The 16941-nt window shown below is 41.1% G+C and overlaps 2 protein-coding genes across 3 annotated transcripts; one reads left to right on the forward strand and one right to left on the reverse strand.

Moving 5' to 3' along the window:
• Positions 1–835: 835 nt before the first annotated feature.
• On the forward strand, positions 836–4016 carry lg12h12orf43 (linkage group 12 C12orf43 homolog). The gene is made up of 6 exons (XM_085293376.1): positions 836–996; positions 1300–1330; positions 2886–2984; positions 3085–3167; positions 3253–3340; positions 3432–4016. Exons 1-6 carry the CDS (start codon positions 867–869, stop codon positions 3766–3768), a joined length of 768 nt encoding a protein of 255 aa, XP_085149502.1. The 5' UTR covers positions 836–866; the 3' UTR covers positions 3769–4016.
• Positions 4013–10251, reverse strand: hnf1a (HNF1 homeobox a). 2 transcript variants are annotated; one of them, XM_085293375.1, is made up of 10 exons: positions 9512–10251; positions 8294–8493; positions 8009–8189; positions 7646–7848; positions 7357–7439; positions 7074–7215; positions 6808–6996; positions 6621–6727; positions 6457–6541; positions 4013–4585 (listed from the first exon to the last, which is right to left on the reverse strand). In XM_085293375.1, the coding sequence occupies exons 1-10, from the start codon at positions 9808–9810 to the stop codon at positions 4455–4457; spliced, it is 1620 nt and encodes a 539-aa protein (XP_085149501.1). In that variant the 5' UTR covers positions 9811–10251; the 3' UTR covers positions 4013–4454. The 2 variants fall into 2 exon arrangements, with proteins under 2 accessions (XP_085149501.1, XP_085149500.1); XM_085293374.1 differs by having other exon boundaries at positions 7297–7439; positions 9512–10245.
• Positions 10252–16941: the final 6690 nt, after the last annotated feature.

Genomic DNA, 16941 nt, shown 5'->3' on the forward strand with positions numbered 1-16941 from the left:
AACACTGCACAGTCTTTGTAGGTGGCATCACAGGGTTGTACTGAAAGTCTGAAATATGAGCAATGACAAAGTCCTCTGTGGAGCTCCTATACTGCACATCACCAAATCAGACACAGCACTGCCCAGTCTCACATATCGCAACCTCTCTTGTCAGATTGTCACTAATCCATGCTAGATTACTGATGGTGGATATGCTTACTGACATTTCCTGGAGCTTCTCTTTCTGAGTCGTGTTAATTGCACTTGAGAAATTAAAGGAGCAGCTTTGTCTAAATTGCAGTAAACTCTCTGTATCATGTTGTCGATTTATCCACTACATGATACATGATTAAGTTCTATGCAACCTGCAGGGTAAAGTGATGTTTTCACATTTGTTCTGAGGTGTGCCAAGACTAGTCTCTCTCTTAGTCTCAATATAAATGAGTTATAAGGGATGTTGTTTTTCCACCTTGAAACTTGAATATCACATTGTAAGTTTGCTGAACAAAATGCATACAAGGTGATGTGCTTGTGAGACCTGTCCAAGTTAGAGTGACCATGTGTCCTACTTAATGTGGGTCTGCACAGAATTCCCAAATATTGAGACAAAAATAAACACACCTCATAAAACCCCAAACATGCCATGACCCACTGAATAGTTTTGATAGTGACTCTAGGAAAAAGGAAGAAAACAGGACCCAGAAATGTAACTCTGATTTCCATTTGAAAAGTAATTTGAAAATAATATTTAACCTTGATTTACCACCGTTTCTTAAAACGGAATGAAAGTAGTGATGAGTCTGAGAACGCTTTGGGGTTTTTTCTCACCTGGGTAACAAAATACATTACCCAGAATCCTCTGCTGAAAACAACACTAGTAGCTGCACATGTGTTTCATCATGGCGGCCCCCGTTAAAAAGATGGTTGGGGTTTCGGACGACTCCAGCAGCAGTGACGACGAAGTACTTAAAAGATGTCAGGAGGCGGTTTGGGAGACGAAGGCTGTCAAAAGCAAAGGTTAGTGTTTGCCTCCTCTGTTTGAACCGAGGGGCCAAGCTAGCATACGTGCACCGCTAGCCGTTCCCAACAGGTACCCCGGAGAAGTTTCCACAATATTTATAGTCCATGCATAAAGAGCTGTCGGTCAGTAACATTTTCTAATGAAATTTATTTAATTGGTTACAAATAAACATTACGGTAAGACTCTAAGAGCATAGCGCAGCTTTAGCTAGCCCCCGAGCTTGCTAAATCAACACAGTGCGCGGGTTTAATCAGCTGCAGTGTAGCTCTGTTAAAGACACTAACTCTCTGTGTTTTAAGATGCGGATGCCAGTGTGAAAGAGTCAAAGCGGTAAGTGTTACCTTTAAAAATATCCATTTGCTTCTTTTAGTGTTAAATATCCGTCCAAGTGTGAAAACTGCTTCAATGTTCCAACAGAATACATTGTTGTTCCTTTCACTATTGCACAGGAGGGAAAATGTATGAAAGGTTTAGAGTATTTCCAGATTTGGTTGTTTGACCCACAAAGATGTAACACGCTGTTGTTGTTTCACGCACAAAAGCGCTGTATGTGAACTTTGTGTCTTTCCAATGTGAGCAGTAAATTGTAATGATATTAGATTCAATTAATGTGAAAAAAAAAACCCCAGATGTACTTAAAATTAGTTTTTGTAAGCTATGACTATCCATCTGTTCTGCAAATTAATCTCGCATTGCGTAATAATAATTTGTTGGTTCAAGTTAATGTTTTTAACTCGAACCAACCCTGATTTCTTTATATTTTGCTTAGAATTGTTTAAAGTAGTCTTGAGCAATAGTTCTTCGGGCTTTTCAGAAGGTCTTTCAGTGTTTCTTTGGACATCGGTTACTTTTTCACTCACTTTCAGTTCAGTCATTGTGCCTGATCATTTTCAAAGGAATGTTGTCTTTCCTTGTTTGTTTGTTGAGCCACTTAACACTGATTAACACAACATTGTGTCTTTAGGCACTTTAATAGCAGCCTGTCACAAAAACACATTACTTGTTACCATTTCTTTAGTTGAAACTATGAAAAATCCCCAAGAAAACACAGTTTGGCAGCCACAAAATAATATTTTTACGCCAACAAAGTGATTACTAAAAAGTTATTGGCCAAAAACTTGGCATGGTTCATAGCGTGTCTTTAAAAAATACGAGTAGATGAAACAAATGGAGAACTAAAAATATCTACAACAGATGAACAGTATCTGAAAGTTATGCCCTTAAAAACAGGAAAACGTTTAGCAAAGACCTGACCTGAGTGATGCCCCTCTGTTGATCCATCTGTTGTTCATGAAGCCTTATAACAAATGGTCTCAGTGGAAGTGTGGCTATCAAGAACCCATGCTAAATTACACAAGAACTGGACTGAAAATCGTTGGCAACAGATCTGATGGAGGGAAGAATCCAAATTTGAATTTTATTGTTCAAATAATTGTTAATATGTACGGAGGAGGTCAGGAGAGAGGTACAGCAGTGAGTGTCTATACAGAGGATTTGGGGGTTTTGGGCAGTGGTGTTGGGGATCTTGTCAAAATTGGCAATGAAGTAAAACTTACATAATTAAGAAAACACACAATGGGATACTATCAGTCGTAGATTGAGGCCAGACCATAACATTAGTGAAAGAGTGTGAGAGAATCTTGCAGAAACATCCAAAAAGCTTTAAATGTCCTCCAAGAAGCCTGGAGAAATATTCCTGCAGATTACTGAAAGAAAGGGCAGAAAAATCTGCCTGAGAGTTCAGAGTCAGAGGCTCGAGACTTTTGCAAAAGGCTGTAGATCCTTTATCTCAGTAGGCAAGTACAGAGGTATCTGTTTTTTGTTTTGTTTTTTTATATGAATGTCAGAAATAAAATAAGCTTCATAAAGTTTTTTTGTATAACAGTCTCGTTGTCGCTGACCATGAACATGATGGCAACGAGCTCCAGGTCACGCCAGGATTCCAGACGCATGTTGCCAGAAAGTTAGGACACTTTCTTGACAGGTAACGACTCTGGCTACAAAAAAAACAAAAAAAAACCCTTTTGTTTATAATAATTGATAATCATAAGATTATCTTATTAACCATTATATTTGCCTGTCAGTTGTATTTCAGAGATAAAGCCTCAAACTTCATCCTGTTTAGAACCAGCTAAATGTAACAAAGATGATGATGAGGAGGAGGAAGGTAAAGTTTCTGGCTCTTTAAGAAGATTTTGTTTCTATGGGAACTTATGTTCATCTCTTTAAACCTGACAGTTTTCTTCTTCTAGGATTTCGTCTGTTTTCTACATCAGTCCCAGGAAAGAAAGCTGAAGATCCTCCCGCCCCCGTAAGGCGTCGGCCTGCTCCCAGCTCAAGGTTCTTCATCTCTATTAATGTTTTCTTCCTTGTGTTATTGATTCATTTTTATTTCCCTCCGTATGACATTCTTTCTCTCTCTGCCCTTCAGCGACAGCGATGATGAGATGGAAATGAGGCTGAAAGAGGCAGCGGTGTCTGTCAAAGATCTGTTACCCTCGTTGGTGCTCTCACCCCCTTCGATGGAGTCTCCTTGCTCGGTAAAAATGACAAAGACGAAGAAGAAAGATACAGAGGGAGAAGAGAGCCGCGTTAAGAAGAAGAAGAATCAGGAGGATGGGGAACAGGTGGACTCCGATTCTACTCCTGATGCTCAGAGTAATGGTGAGCTCACAAACTCAGAACAGGAACACATGCAAGTCAAAGTAAAACGGAAAAAGAAGAAGAAGAGGCAAGAAGAAAACGCAGAGGAAGAAGCATTGCACTGATTTTTAATTATTTTTTAAATGACTTTCTGCCACGGTGAATTCAAAGATTTAAAATATTTTTATTCAAAAGCTGGGATTGGTCTTTACTTTGTCATTAATTATGTTAAAACAAAAAAGTGAAAATATTTCAAGGTGAGTTAAAAAAATGCAGGTAACATGCTGATGACAAGTTTCAGATCAGTTTACATTTTGTTTAAATTCTAAAACATTTACAAATATTTGAATAAAAAAATACACGTCAGTGTTAATCTTCCGTTGATTTTCTGTGTCCTCGTTTCAGTGACAGTTTGACGTTTGAGTCAAACAGTGTCATCGCTCAGGTGCAACTCTGGGTTTTCAGTGTTACGACGGCGACCTGCTTCTTACTTTGGTACATCTTCATGGTAACCTACACTGTAGACCTTACCTGCTCGTGTTTCTGTTTCTGTAGTTTTATCTTCTTTTGTAAAATTAGTTGCACTGCTTGTCCACGTTTCTGATTGGTCAGATCTAGATTGGAAAGACCCTGGTTTGACGCATCAAGTTCATAACAGCTTTCGGGTGACTACTTATTCTGAATGCTGATCTTGGGGTGGATGAAGCCAGTATTTTGGGTATTTTGAACTTGCTTTGTAGTACTGGCCCCAAGCTTACATGGCATACGTCCCGATTCACTCCTGAATCCAGCTGACAGTCAGGAGACTCTTTTACTGTGCTGTGGAAACCATTTGTGCAGGGATGTAGGAGCTGATTTCTGTCGGAGACGGTGAGAGGAGGTGAGATTGATGGCTTTCTGTCGCCTGAGAGGAAGGATACAGCTCGAGGCTCTCGGATGAAACTGTTAATTTAAAAAAGAAAAGAAAAGAGGCTTCAGATTGTTTGAAAACAGTGTTTGTGTTGGGACATTTATGAGGATCAGGCTACAAAGACATCTGAGAGTCTATTATCTTTGGGTTCTTTTCTGTGAAGGTGTAGAAGGTAAAAAAAGAGTTGCTGATATCAGTCAATTGATGTACACATGATAAGAAGTAAATAATGAAACATCTCTGATGGACTAGCTAACCACCCTGTTGGCTTATGCGCCGTAGCCAGCCTTGCTCTATGCACCATGTAATGGGTAAATGTCAGCTTTTGGCTTTGTGCAGTGTTTGAACCAGTCGTCTGCTTTCATGGTCTCCTCTCAGCTGCTCCTTTTAGGGGTTTCTACAGCAGATCATATGCCTCCATCTCACCTCTAGCACCCTCCTCTGTCACACCAACCCTCTGCACGTCCTCCTTCGCTACATCCATGAACCTTCTTTGTGCTCTTTGTCTTTTCCTCCTCCCTGGCAGCTCCATCTTCAACATCTAATCAGCGTCTAATCTTGTCCATCCTGCTCACTCCCAATGAAAATCTTAACACCAGCTCGGCCTCCTGTTATTTTGTCAAAACCATCTTCTCCAAAGCATTAGCATCACCCCTTCGATTTCCAGCTTCAAACTCGTGAGCCTGTCTGACACTCTTCACATAATCTTCCTTCAGGATCACCCCTAATCCATTTTTCTTCCTGTCTACAGCACGGTAGAACATCTTGAATCCACCTCCAATACTCATGGCCTTGGTTTGCTTCCACCTGAGGCCTGTACTATGAAGCCAGATTTTGGCTTATCCAGATAACTTCAGGGTTAACTCTGGGTGTTCTGTACTGCATGTGGTTCACTTTTTGCCATGGTAACTTATGCTTATATCCTTACTCTCATTCCCCATTATTGTATCTGTAACACGCAACTTCTGTCGCTGCTGTGCTACTGGAAACTGAATTTCCCGAAGTAACCCACCCAAGGGATTAATAAAGTTTCATCTAATCTAATCTTATGCCGTGAACCTTACCTGGACCACCTGACCAACCAAATCTCCCAAAAATAGCATCACTATCCCTGGAATCAGGCAGATCTCCATGCATGAACAAGTTCATGGAGCATCGGTAATAATGAATATGTAAATATAGATTTTTACATGCAACTTTATTCCTGTCGGCGCTAAACAATTTTACAACAATTTTATTTTTTCAAGACCTCATATCAAATTTCCACTAAGGTTGAATTCTATTTTTATATTTAGTCTTTACTCTCAAGCTGTAAACGGCACCCAGTCTCCAGCTGAAGGAATAAAACTCGAACTGTCAGGAGCCGGTTATGTTTTGAGTTTCAGTTTCACATTTTTACTGATGCTTTTATTCGCAGCATGTTTTATTCTGCTGGATGAATAAGTTTTAAATGTTCGGCGTGTTAAGCCGTGCCTTATTAAACCCACCGAATGAAGTGCAAACTGCATCACATTGTGACGGGAATGAGAAAGGTATCAAATGGTGATTAAAGATCTATAAATATAAATACGACTGTTATTAAAAGGATCAGATGAATGCTGCAGAAAATTGATAATCTGGTGATTTATAGCACAATCAGTCTTAATTCCAGTGAATCATTTTTTTGTGGAAGTCATGATTTGTAAAACGCCCCTTTCAGTTTGCTCAGACCCTGCCAACATCACCCCTTTCATATGAACCCTTGATCAACTCGTGGGACCGTTTCTCCTGATTGTCAGTGAATCCAGGTGACAGAAAGAGCTCTGGTCTCCTGCAATATATCCAACTTTCCTGTCAACATCATATCATCAATCTCTATCCCTTTATCAGTCCCTACATTTACATGCTGTTTACATCTTTGTACCTGGTGCAGGTGAGTGTGGTTGCATGTTTAGAGAGTCTTCCTGTAAAGGTGCGTCTTCCTGCTCCTCAGGGTCTGTGGTCAGAATCTGCCCGAAACAAAAATCAATGATTTAGGTTTTAAAACTAGATGCTCTGAACAGACTGAGCTCTGGTCAGTCCCAGTACCTGTCTGACAGCAGTGAGGCTGGTCAGGCTGCTGCTGTCTGCGATGACCATGGCTTGCGAGAGCAAACTGGACGGGTGGTACTGGGGCGAATCCGATTTGCTGTACACTGGAACGACAAACAGATGAATGAATCTTTACTCGGGGATGACATGTTGAGCTCTAGTCTTCATGTTACTGCAGTCTTACTGTGACATGGCAGCTGTGCCATGGTTGCCATGAACGGACTGGCAGCCATGTGACTCTGAAGCTGCTGTGGTATTGGCGGCTGAGGAGAGGCGTGAAGCTGCTGCTGGAATGAGATGGGCTGCAAGGTTGTGAAACCGCCTCCCATGTTGTTTATGACAGGCACCGTCTGAGGTTGCGTGGAGGCTAAACCTGTGAAACAGCATTGACGTTGGTCTGAGAATTTTTCCCCTTATTACAAAATGGGAAATAAAGGGAACCAATGTTACCAATGAGAAGGGAGGACTCCCCCAGACTCATGACGCTGGGCACTGAGGCCATGATGAGGCTCTGTGAGGATGCAGGTGAGGCAGACAGACTGTGCAGGGAGGTTAGAGTGCTTACTGGGGGTAGTGGCCCACCACTGGACACCTGAAACCAGAGGATGGCATGAGGATGGCAGCTGGTAATTTAGCATATTGAACCACGAGGGATCCGGACACAAGCTCTCACCAGCTTGGGGTTATGGGTCTCGAGGAGTGTGTGGCTTGGTTCCAGTTGGACTGGACTCACCATGAGATGCCCCACTCTCTCCCCTCCGCTGCCTCTGGCTGAGCTCACAGTGTCGCATGGGATGTGCTGGCTGTATTTCACACCTGGGGAAACAACAATCATCCAGTCAGTCCCAGAACATTTATAAGGTTCGTGGTTTACACACATCACAGCTGACTTTGGTCGATTGCTCCAAGTCTAAATAGAATAAAGGTAAATATGGGCATCCAGCAGCACAACCAGTAGAGTCATGTCTCTAAGCCATTCTGATTTCCCTCTCAAATTTCCATACATGAGGATGGGTTATTACCGTGCTCGGGACTGGGTGGAAGGTTGGCGTTGGAGGATGAGGCAGTCTGACTGCCGAAAGGCGTGTCGAGGGCCAGTTTGTGACGAAAAGCCTCCTCTTTCCGACGGTTAGCGAACCAGTTGTACACTCGGACTTCAGTGACCAGGTTAGAGCCGAGGCCAGCAAGCTGGGAGGGAGACACGCCCCTCTGGAGGCATTCTGCCCTGAAAGAGGAAATCAGACTCTCTTTATTACAATCTTTATTACAAGTGTTAATTGTTATAAATCTATAGAAATATATGATCAGATGCCAAGAATTTAGATCAATCACAGCAACCCTATAAAAACAAGATAAATGAACACAAAATCAAAATCCCGTCTCACCTGTTACATTCCTCCACCAGCCCCTCTCTTTCCTCCTTGCTTGGGTTCTTCTGTCGTTCGTAGGCGTGGAAGAGGATCTGCAGGGATGCTGGACCCCACTTGAACCTGTTCCTCCGTCCTTTCTTGGTGTCCTCCCCTTGGTCCTTCACAGTTGCAAGGCCATGTTTGGCATTGGTAAATTCTACATTTAAAAAGTTAGCATGGTTTTTGTTGTTGTTTTTAAACACCTCACATTTTTCTTTTATTTTTGCACTCTTGGAGCTCCAGCACGGCTTGTGTACTCACGCTGGCTGATCTCGCACTGCTTCTTGACATACCAGGTGTACAGAGAAGCTCTTTTTTGGTTCTTCATGGGCGTGCCTTTGTTGAGGTGCTGGGAGAGGTGAGACTGGTTGAGTCCCGTGGACTCCACCACCTCCCGCTGAGGTAGGTTATGCTGCTGCATGTAGCTTTTTACCATTTTTGCAACATGCCAGGGATCCTCACTGTCAGACAGACAGACACCTGAGCTTAAAAACGGCCCACCTTATAGTTTTGTGCATTTTTATTTAGTGGACTTTTCCTTAACAGATACCAGTATATGTAGAAGTGCTAACCAGGCAGTTTGTCACATCAGTAGGGATGTAAAATATGACCACACAAAGAGAGGTTTGTTGACAAAGAGAGATAAGAGAGAGCACGGGGGAACAAAGTCCAGCCCTTTCAGATCACTGGAATGGAAAACATGTAAAAGATTTATGAAGCCTAATTTAACACTTCCTAATTATCAAGTTGAAAACGTCATTAAAGACACACCAAATTATTTTGAAAGTCTCAAACAGCTTCCAAACATTTTGGTAAAGGTATCGGCAAAAATTAGTTGGGTTTTTTTTTTAACAATCCTATTTAGAGCGAGCTTTTCCCCCACTTTTTTAAACATTTAATGTTTATGACAGAATGTCCAATGTTTATATGTCTGTGTTCCATATTTTCAGGATCAGGCCTTAAAACTGAACGGACAAAAATCACTCATGCGTTGCGCAAACACAGTCTCACATGACTAGCTCTGCTCTATTAATCTTCACCTCAGGCTCTTGGCTTATTTATTAAGAAATGGTCAGGGAATAATGATGAGGGTGGGTAATTAGTAACTAGCAAAGGAGGAACCCTCTTTATATTCGCCCAAGAGCCAGACTGCAGAGAGAGAGTCAGAGAAGCATGGCAAGGAGGGAGGATTTGGTAAAGACATGGGGACAGAGTGTAAGAAGACAATAGGAATAGTGGTGTTAACAGGTAAATGCGTAAAGTATTGCTTCGACTCTCAAGTGTGTGGTTTTGACACACGGGAAGTAACACAAAGACGAGGAGAATCAGAAGCGGTGGCAAGGATGTTGTCAATTTTCAGAATTTATCCGACCGGGTCCTACTGGAAAAGCTGCTGAGTGAGAATAGCAGTTACCGAGACATTAGGATGATTGTCGCTGTTGCCATTAAGCTTCCAGAGAAGTGCCAGGATCTACTTACTGCAGTAGGTGCTCGACTTCAGTCCTCAATTTGGACGCCTCCTCTGGAGGGAGCTTCTCCAGTTCTCGGAATATAGGTGGCGGGAAATCCATTTCTCCCTCCTCTGAGCTCTCTCCATCCCCCCTTTCTCCCTTCTCGTTGCCAGCACTTGCCCTGTTTCGTTCCAGTTCCCCCATGGCTTGGATCAGAACCTCCCGGGACAGTCCAGATTCCAGCAGGGCCCAGATCAGCTGCTCCTGCAGGGCCGTCAAACGACTCGGCCCCGCTTTGGCTGCCTCAGCCCTCTCCTCTACCTCCATTAGTCTTATGTCTTACCTCACTACTGCCTCGCAAACAAACTGCTCTCATGTGCACTACCACGCTCAAACGACAGCCACACAGCCAGTGCCAGGCCCCATTATTTTATATCTGCAGTCCCTCTTCAGCTCATGAGAAAGTAAACTTTCATTTTCCTTTGCTGAATCCTCCCGATGTGTCCAGAGCTGTCCGGTTTTAGCTTTTCACTTGTTGTTTTTGCTTTCAAAGGTCAATTTTCTTTTAATCTAACCTTCCTCCTATTCACCCCCTCCTCCTTACGTGCGCCCTGTGAACTTTGTCCCTTCTCCCTCAGTCCTCAGCAGGGACCAAAGTTCATCTTAAAAACAATAAATAAAAATGAGGGGTGTTGCACTGGCAGAGTCCACAGTCTACTTCTCAGAGCAGAAAACTGATAAGACAGTGGGGGGAAAACATGACTTGGAAAGTTGGGAGCTTTTTACGTATAGCTTTTTCTCACACGGAAAGGACATTTTAGAAAAATAGTTTTGGGCTTTTTTCTTTCTTATTTTTCATTCTTATTTTTTCTTATTCCATACATTTTATTTGTTAATGCATATGTAAAATATAAAGAAATAAATAAATCAATAATACACGGAGGAGCAGGAGATCAGCTAAGCAGGAGCAAAGTTTGATTTGTCTTTTCTGCCAGGAGAGGGCGCTGCTGTGTTATCTTTACATTAAACTTTCAGGAAGTTGCTTCATGTTAGGGGCCTTGGTGGAGTGTTTTCTGTCATGAACATGAGTTCAAGACAAGAAAGGACAAAGAATAAGAAAGGAATAAGTTGGCACATCAGTTTCCTAAAACATTTCCACATTTACTGAGAGAGTGCTTTAAGGTCGACCTCTAACACTGTGCTTTCTCTCCCCCCCCCCCCCCCCCCCTTTTTTTAAATCAATGTGCACAAGTCAAACACTTTGGACATCATCGACTACTTGTGACTATTTCACAAATTAAACTTTAAAAAAAGGAGCAAGATTTTCTCTTTTTTTTCCCTTGTTTGAAATACATGTGCTTATTTCTAATCTGATTCCAGCAGCACATCCCAGAAAGAGCTAAGAAAAGTGCAACAAGAAATTGGACAAGTGTAATGCAAAAAGCCCCAGACGCCTGTTTTAATATCTTACATTTAATTATGTTAGTTAGCAAAATTTCCAAAGAGCACCCCAGTGATGAATCTTGTAGAAGTAAATATGGGAAGGGGTTTAGACCACATGTATTTTATTCCGTGTTTTAACTATGTAATAATCCAACTTACTTTAAACTCTTCAGTGAAATTGGGAAAAATCTCTGCTTTCTTTGTGCATAAGGACAAAGACTGATGTCGAGTGTCTGTGATTAAAATAGACATAATTATGTAGTGAAAAATCACTGCATGGGCTCAGAAACACTTCTGAAAACCACCGCCAGTGAACACAGTCATCATGCATCCACAAATAAAAGTTCAACTCTGCCATGCATCTAAAAACAAGACCCAGAAACACTGCTGCCTTCTCTGGGCCTTACTGCTTTTAAGACAGCCTCAAGTGAAGTGGAAAACCTTCCTGTGGGCTGTGAAATTCAAAACTGAGGAGAGAGACCACCTGGTGTGTTTTCAGCGTGCAGTTCAGTACAGGGAGCACATGACTGCACATGGCATGAGGTAACCAAGAGCACCTGTGAGGGCACCATTAATGCTGAACGATGTATACAAATCTACAGCTTTTAGAGCATCAACTGCTGCCATCGTGATTATTTTAGCACGACAGTGCAACCCTGCACATCTGCAGGGTGCTGCTAAACCAGGCTGCTTGCATATTTGGCACATTATGAAATGAAACAAAGAAAACGTGCACGTCAGCTGCAAAGCTGAAATTCTATGCAAAGCATGCAAAACATTTTTTTTAAAATACAGCAGTAGGCCTATGCAAATTCTGCATTTTGCATTTCTGATATGAATATAATCTTATTGATTTTTGACTATAGATCTGATTCTTTATTGAGTCCCTTATTAATTCTTGATCAGTTTTCTTTGTGGAAATTATAGATGGACAAAGGCTTGGAAATCACTGCTGAGTTTGACATCTGTGCGTTGATAAAGAAATTTATATGCTTGGAGAAATATGATTCCGGTATACTGGACAACTTGAAAGTGGTTCACCATTCCCATCTCTAATGTTTAAACTTTAAACTGTTCGGCTGTTGAATTCGAATAATATTATTGTTTCCATAGATTTGCCTTCCCCCTGTCTCTCCCGCTCTCTCCCTCTCTTTTTTTTAATCCACCCTCTTGTTTTTTGACAACATAAGTTGGCAGGAAGACTAAGTTGGAACTGAACTGGAAAGGAAAGAGGGCAAACTGAATAGGAGAAAACCTTTGAGAGTTAATGTAGTCTTTTATCTTTCCTCTTTTCTCTTTACACTGTAAAATGCTCACTTTCTCTGCCTGGATCACCTAATACTATTCTCAGGTTCGGCCTATCAGCACCTTTTTGTGTTGAGCTCCTGTTACCCCACCCCACCCTTGGGAAGATGGCATTATACTGTATTTGGAAGGGTAACAGAGCTGCCTCTATCTCCCTGAGACATGCCAGTGACCTGTAATTAAGTCCCATTGTACTATTCAGAGGAAACTCCTCACCAAAACGGACAGAGGGCAGTTGTGTGTGGATTTCCAGCAGCTCAGATACCGCTGTGACTAATACCCCACCACACAAGCTGGGTTTATCAAAAAGGAACACATGCAGCACACATTAGAGCTTGCATTTTCCCTCTCTGGAGAACTCAAAGCTATGTTGATTGGTAATGAGATACAATCCACGCTGTCCCATCTCTCATTAGTGAGCCATTGCTCGCTAGCTCTCTCTCTCCCCCTCGGTTTCTGTTTCTGCCTCTGCCTAGCGTTAGCCCCCACCCACCACCAACCCCACCATTCAACCCCATTGATCATGCATGCAGAAATTTAACACACCCCTTAATTCCTGTCCAAATAGCCCCTGTCCCACTTCCAGAGCTTCATCTGTTCATCTGCAGAGGGTAGAGTAGGCCTGTTTGCAGGCAGGACACTGACTGCAGCACTCAATGAGGATAAACTGTGCTGGAGAGGACAATCGCAAACCTAAATCAGTGTCTGTGTAACATAGGATGTGTGCTGGGTTGTGCGCTCTGGGCTCGAAGTGTTTCTATAAGGCATGGAAACACTGTGGAGGCATGATCTGGAGGCTGTGTTTTTACTTGTTTTAAAGCAGTTTGGTAGAAACCAACAGAGACCATGCTAGCAGAAACCACCTAGAAACTTTGCTTCAAACCATAACGATTGCATAGGACCGCATGCATGTATACCTACTGCGAGTCAAAGCTGACATTGTCTTTGTTTGAATTGCTCAGGCTATTGATTGGCCTTAACATTACCAGGTCACATGTTGAGTCAGTGTTGAGAAGATTAGCCAGAGCTGGCTTTGGTACTAATTAAATACTTAAACCCCAGCACTGAATGAGCACACAGCACACAAACCTCCTGTTATACCCCGTTGCATAAGCCAGTTTACAGCCTGGAAGGTGCATCAAAATAGACGAACACATTTTTAACTCTACCTGCAAATAAGGACACTGACACACATCACATTTCCACAGACATATTTGAATCCACAGTTATTAGATGAAGCAAGAACAGGAATACTGTATGGTATTGATTGTATTAATAGCACACAAAGTTAATTTCCTGAAGACAAAAGTATGTACATGTGTTGTGGAACTGATGACATGACTCACAGTGTTCTGGGAGACTTTATTTTAGTCTATCACCTCTCATATCTGATGTTTGGACCTTTTTAGAACCACACTAAACCAGACCGAGAACAGCAGATAAGTTCCTGTGTCTGTAAACTGGAAATTTCGACAAGTCAGTCAAACTTAGCCAGACTGTGACAGGAAGTTGAAACTCTTCCTTCATAATAAAGGGTTAACGCTCACAAAAAAGCAGGAAGACTAAAGGTCTGCAGTCTAAAACACTTGGTTTACTCTGGTTTGACTGTAACATAACATGGTTGGAGTGTGATACTCCTAAATGAGTGTCTTTATTACTTATTCTGTTATTTCCAAAATACACATCTAGTCTCCAACTATGGTGGTAAATAATTCTGATGCATGAAATTACAGTGCAGTGAAAAAGTATTTGCACCCTTCCTGATTTCTTAGCTTTTTGCATATTTGTCACATTTAAATGTTTCAGATCGTCAAACTAATTAGACAAAGATTATACGAGTAAAAACAAAATGCAGTTTTTAAATTATGATTTCATTTATTAAGGGGAAAAGTTATGCAAACCTACACGGGCCTGTTTGAAAAGGTAATTACCCCCTAAACCTAATAACTGGTTGTGCCACCCTTGGCAGCAAGAACTGCAATCAAGCATTTCTGATAACTGACAATGAGTCTTTCACATTGCTGTGGATGAATTTTGGCCCACTCCTCTTTGCAGAATTGTTTCAACTGAACCACATTAGAGGGTTTTCAAACATGAGCCGCATATTTTCTTCACTTTGTTTCTATTGACCCAAAGTTTATTTTGGGTCATTGTCCTGCTCCATAACCCAAATACACTTCAGCGTCAGGGCATGAACTGACAGCCAGATGTTCTTCCTCAGGACTTTCTGGTAGAGAGCAGAATTCATGGTAACGTCAATTAGTGATCCAGGTCCTGAATCAGCAAAGCAGCCTCAGACCATCACACTACCACCCCCATGATTGGCTGCTCCTATGATCTTTTTCTGAAATGCTGTGTAAGTTTTACAACACATGTAACTGGACTAAAACCTTCCAAAAAGTTCACCTTTTGAGTCATCAATTCACAGAATATTTTCTTCATTCAGCAGGTCTGACAATAATAAGAGCCGGGTGTGGCTCGTGAAACTGAACTCGGTAGTTAATCACAGTTAATTTAGCATTTAGTTTTTCACACAGGACCAGGTAGGTTTGGATCACTTTTTTCCTGTAAGAAATGACATCATCATTTAAAAACTGAATTTTCTATTCATTTCATCAAATATTAAAATTTGTTTTATGATCTGAAACATGTAAGTGCAACAAATATGCAAAAAAAGTCATAAAGGGTGGGCGAATACTTTTTCACTACACTGTATTCCAAAATATGAATGTAAGAATTTTTTTAGCACACGCAGTCAGAGTGCAGATTACCTATTACTAAAACACTAATCATGGCTCTGTTAATCAATTTATAGTATTAAAAGGGCAATTTCTTTATTTCCATGGGGCTGTAATTGGCTACCTGGTGACAGAGAAAAATTGCGCTAGTTGGATACAATCAGGGGTTATACGGGTAGGGAATGTGAGTGTAAGCTATTCTTATTAATCACCGACCAGTCCTATTAATAATAATACTTTTAAAAAAGTAAATAACATTTTGCAATATTAAACTACATGCATACATTTTCCTTTTCTAGCCATGCTGTAATTTTAGCGGCTTTGATATTCTCCTCGAGGCAGCAAGCTTAATTGAGGTGCTTATCTGTATAGGCCAACCTCTTATTAAATGGTATTAAGTAAAAATAGACATGTAGATTATTTAAGCAGAATAACAGAAACAAAATGAAGTCTCCCTGTGAGTTTCTGGCTTATTCCTTCCCCTACCTTTTCATCCAGCCACACCACCTGCTCCATTTGACTGACAGAAGTGGTGCTTGAACTGCAGAGTGGCTTTTGGAGGAACCGGGGCCCCTTTCGATCTGAAACACGTGCGCAACCATTTGCTGATCTTTCAGGGACAAACAGCAAACTGCTTTAATGAAAAGGCACAGTTGTGGGCAATGGGGCTTTAAGGTAAGCTTTCTTTTTTTGTGGGTGTGTCAGAAGTGTTACCCCTATCAGGAGCAACCCGTATAGCGATAAACCCCACTATCTTTAAAAAGTCAGTGCAGATGGTGAATCAGCGGCCATAGATGCAGGGCTTGCGTAACTTAACACTTTCCTCAGTGCACCAGAGTCTCTATTAAACACGTTTTTCAACTTTTGTCTGGGATCCCAGTTGATTTATTGCAAGCTGCTACATTTTTATATAATCTACAACTACAATCAGTCTAGACCAGGGGTGTGAAATAAGCCAGAATCATCCTCTAGGTGGTCAAACGTGAGATGTATAGAATAATTTTAAATATCGGATGCCATTTTTGCCCAAAAAAATGCTCTCCTGTTCTTGATGTGCTGATGCGATGCATGCATTACTGCATTTAAGGGACTGACCACATGAAAATACAAGCACAGGTGTAATTTTCAAAAAGTGGGTTTAATTTGACCAAAATGTCCAAAAAACAAAACACTGAAAGTAAGCGTTACTCAAAAACACTAGTTAACAAAAAACACTAACTCATCAAACTAATCTTCATTGTTTACTAAAATTCATTTAAATGTTTAGCAAAAAGTTTTGTTTTTTAGTTTGTTGTCCAAAAAACCCTCAACTTATTAAGGAACATTGTACATGTATTCAAATTATTGTGCATTTAAACAGTTCTAATATATAATTATTATACTATATAAAATATGTTACTGTCATGTACATAACAAGATAAAATAACATGATATTTACAATCCCCATATATCATTCTCTATTTGTTGTCAATACAAACAAAGGCAGTAAGAAACAGTTTTAAATACCTGTACACAGCATTATTATCACTTTGACTTTATTATTCTATTGACCTTGAAGGAGAGGTCAGAAGTCAAATGTAACATGATATTTTAAATCTTTGTGCAGTACTTTCTATATGTTGACAGTACACACAGTAAGTTATGAGGCTTTTTGTCAGCTTTGAGTTGGCCGTGAACACTAAATTTGAATAAATAGTTAACATGACCCCACTCTAGACCCCTACAATTTTTATCAGAAATCATTCCAAACTTTTCAAGCTATCCTGTTTCAGACAGAATGATACGCATGCATGCAAATGCTAACCTCTTTGGTGGAGGTAATGAGAACTTCATGCCGTTACAGCAGATGGTTCAGTCCATGTGGGTGGCCTTTGCATTTCAACCATTTCCACCCTGTGCCTCCTCTTTGCTCAGACCAGCAAGGACTGTACTAGCTGACACATAACTCAAAAAGCTAGGGAAAAAATTAATA

The sequence above is a fragment of the Mchenga conophoros genome, linkage group LG12 (genome assembly GCF_057382185.1).
Source record: "Mchenga conophoros isolate Kocher_MC1m ecotype Shallow Benthic linkage group LG12, M_conophoros_male_GT1.1, whole genome shotgun sequence".
Taxonomy (NCBI): Eukaryota; Metazoa; Chordata; class Actinopteri; order Cichliformes; family Cichlidae; genus Mchenga; species Mchenga conophoros.

Bases quoted from the DNA above. Each gene is read 5' to 3' on its own strand.
- lg12h12orf43 (XM_085293376.1), top strand. From the start codon at position 867: ATGTGTTTCATCATGGCGGCCCCCGTTAAAAAGATGGTTGGGGTTTCG. The intron at 3,168-3,252 runs GTAAAGTTTCTG...TTCTTCTTCTAG, and splicing joins TGATGATGAGGAGGAGGAAG to GATTTCGTCTGTTTTCTACA. The intron at 3,341-3,431 runs GTTCTTCATCTC...TCTGCCCTTCAG, and splicing joins CGGCCTGCTCCCAGCTCAAG to CGACAGCGATGATGAGATGG.
- hnf1a (XM_085293374.1), bottom strand. From the start codon at position 9,810: ATGGAGGTAGAGGAGAGGGCTGAGGCAGCCAAAGCGGGGCCGAGTCGT. The intron at 7,216-7,296 runs GTGAGAGCTTGT...CTCTGGTTTCAG, and splicing joins AGACCCATAACCCCAAGCTG to GTGTCCAGTGGTGGGCCACT. The intron at 6,997-7,073 runs GTAACATTGGTT...GCTGTTTCACAG, and splicing joins GGAGTCCTCCCTTCTCATTG to GTTTAGCCTCCACGCAACCT.